Raw genomic sequence first — 2,809 nt, 5'->3', positions numbered from 1 at the left:
AAAAATTGCTCACATAATCGTGTCACACCTGTACCATGTTTGTTCATGCTTCCTAGATTATAGGCCTATATATAATTGCAGGGATTTCTGAGTTGTTCTATACAGATTAACAATGAATAATTAAAGAAAATAACACATTTGCATGACATCCCAGAGCGAGTCAAACTTATAAATTTGACTACATAACACTTCCTTGACAATGACAATAAAACAAATTCAGCATGACTACCTACCAGGAATATTACACTCACTATTATCTGTTCCCAGATATGACACCCAAAAAGGCCAAAAGCTAGTGAACAATGATAGAGATTGGAAATTGTAAGTGTCAAAAAGAAACACCAAACCATGCCAACAAACTAGATAGGAGGAGTGGTCCCCCCACTGCTACCACCTACGCTCCCAGCAAGCATTAACATTATCTATTTTGGTTGAAATTTCAAATAAATTCATAGAGACATTCTGATTAGAATGAAATAGACAGATGGAACCAAACCCATTAAGCAAACATTAACATACAGCCGTACATACATATAGATACGTTTAATGTTTTCATGAGATCCTGTCATGACTACATTCATATGTCATAATGTCTTTTAAGTTTCTACAAGCAAAATAGATATAACTTAATAATAAATAGCTATAAATATATATATATATATATTATGTTTTGAGGATCTTTCTCCATCACACAAATGACCAGTTTAAAAACATGAAGGCCAGGCAATGATTTGAATCGTCGTCGTTAAGAACTTTCCATGCAATGGCCTGCTCATAAGACACTGGCCTTCCCATGCTGGAAAGGCATATTCCTGCTGGCAGATATGCAAAGCCCTGCAAATTTAAACACCCACTAACATATAAGCTGGCTTATTTGTTAAAGTACTTGCAAATGCATTTTAATATTTGAACTCTTTCTAATTTGTCTTAAGAATCAGTAATACCTGTTGCATGATCTTGGAGAACTCAGAACATAGAATCTTCCGGCCAGCTTCATCAAGAATCTTGTCAAGCATTATATCTTGAAGGGCCACAAGAGTAGTTTCTAGCATGTCAAGCCCAGCCTGGTTTGCAAAGGTGAACACAGGAGATGCCTGCAACCAAATTTATGCCAATTGATAAGAACTAGGGTGCATTGCACTATGATGTATTAGTTGTGCATAACTATGAATTATGGAACAGACAAAGAAGCAGAAAAAGGTGATTACATTTGTTTTCACGGAGCAGCATAGTATAGCATCGGAATGGAGCCAAAGTTGCTTTAAGATGGCATCACTAGCTTGGGACTCCACCCGAAAGAGCTCTCCCCCAGTGTGGATCCTGAAACATACCAAAGTAATCAATCAGAAATGAAAAAGTTTGACACCCCCTAGCCCTACATTGCATTTTCATTTAAAACCTCAGCATACTCGGTGCCCAAACTAGTCATAATACTTTTGAGTTAAGCTCAGGACTTACAAATCTTTCACGATAAAATGGATATTTTAACAACAATGGCAACCAAAAGAAAATGCAATTAGTGATTAGAAATAGAAGGTACCAAATATGAAAGAACATTCAAACCTGTAGCTCCGGCAAATCCAACGTGCCAAGGTAAGAGCCTCAGGTGAACCAGGAAGGGGTTTGGGCCCCATATGAGAGCTAAGCCGGGAGGGGGAAATAGCCATCGCAACTCTCTGAACAGACCCCACAACACTACGAACATACTGGCGAGCCATGGCAGCCACATTGTCCCGCAAGTGGCTCTCAAAAGTAAATTGGAAAGCAATAGTCAGGACTGATCTAAGGTTGTAACCGTTCAGATCAGCCTCACCAGCTGGACGAGCACCACCAGCTCCTACTTCAAGTGTAGAAGCCAGATCCAATGTTCGAGTTGCAGCAGGCCCATCCTGCAATACAAATATCATAGAAAACGGCAAGGGTAAATGCACTTTTGACAATACAGTAAACTCCGAATTAAGAGTTATGAATGGTTCTGTGACTATTCCATTAAATAAGAATCTACAGAAGTAAGATGAGAGATCACTGAACTGGTTTAGGATCCAGCGGTATCACACGAAATCCAGATGGCAACAAAGGAGCATCATCAGCAAAGGATTCATCAATAGGTGCAAAGACAAGCTGAGCACAGGCACCAACAGCATTTTCATCAACCCCACTGCAAAGCTGCCACCATAGATTTCAATAAAAACAAATAGATTCATTAATAAGAACAATCCACAGTAATGACACAAGACTTTTTAAGAACACACTAACAAAATCTATACCATATAAGACAATAACTAGACTAACCTGTAACAGGTACATATCTCGTGCCAATGCCACATCTTCGGGGGAGAATGCATGACCCTCCAGCCGAACCACCTCCAAGAACTTCATTAAGATGAATGAAAATTTTTTAGACAAAATTGTATTTAAACATAGGGGAAAAATATAACCCAGAGAAAAGAGAGAAATAATGGTCACCTCCTCATGCTCCACAGTATGGGCAAGAGGTAAGATGACCTGGCTACCAGGGAAGCCACCAGGTCTTGCACAAGGAACGGCATAAGGGCTAGCTTTAAGACATGCAGCAGAGTAGGCATCAACCCCATAGTCAGCCCACTCCGAACGGTGCTCCCTTAGAAAACGAACAAGCAAGGCAGGGGGAACATTCTGCAGACCCCCAAGAAAAGTTGTAAACTTTTTAATGTACAATCAAATAAGAACAAAATTTTAAGGTCTAGATAATCCATAGGGATACTGAGAAAAAATCAAGACTTTGGGAAGGGGGGGGGGGGGGGGTTGACACGAATAAAATAAAAAATGC

At 39.7% G+C, this 2,809-nt stretch overlaps 1 protein-coding gene across 1 annotated transcript; it reads right to left on the bottom strand.

Moving 5' to 3' along the window:
* Positions 1-466: 466 nt before the first annotated feature.
* On the bottom strand, positions 467-2,682 carry LOC136066091 (homeobox-leucine zipper protein ATHB-14-like; the record flags this gene model as incomplete). Its single annotated transcript, XM_065769956.1, has 7 exons — positions 467-834; positions 945-1,094; positions 1,209-1,320; positions 1,564-1,889; positions 2,032-2,166; positions 2,293-2,373; positions 2,467-2,682. Coding segments are annotated over 7 exons (1,167 nt in total), but the record flags the coding sequence as incomplete, so codon positions are not given.
* Between the last annotated feature and the right edge of the window lie 127 nt (positions 2,683-2,809).

This window comes from Quercus suber, unplaced genomic scaffold (assembly GCF_002906115.3).
Source record: "Quercus suber isolate HL8 unplaced genomic scaffold, Cork oak 2.0 scaffold_1836, whole genome shotgun sequence".
Classification (NCBI taxonomy): Eukaryota; Viridiplantae; Streptophyta; class Magnoliopsida; order Fagales; family Fagaceae; genus Quercus; species Quercus suber.
The sequence above is the reverse complement of the archived record's forward strand: the minus strand, read 5'-3'. Positions and strand labels throughout refer to the sequence as shown.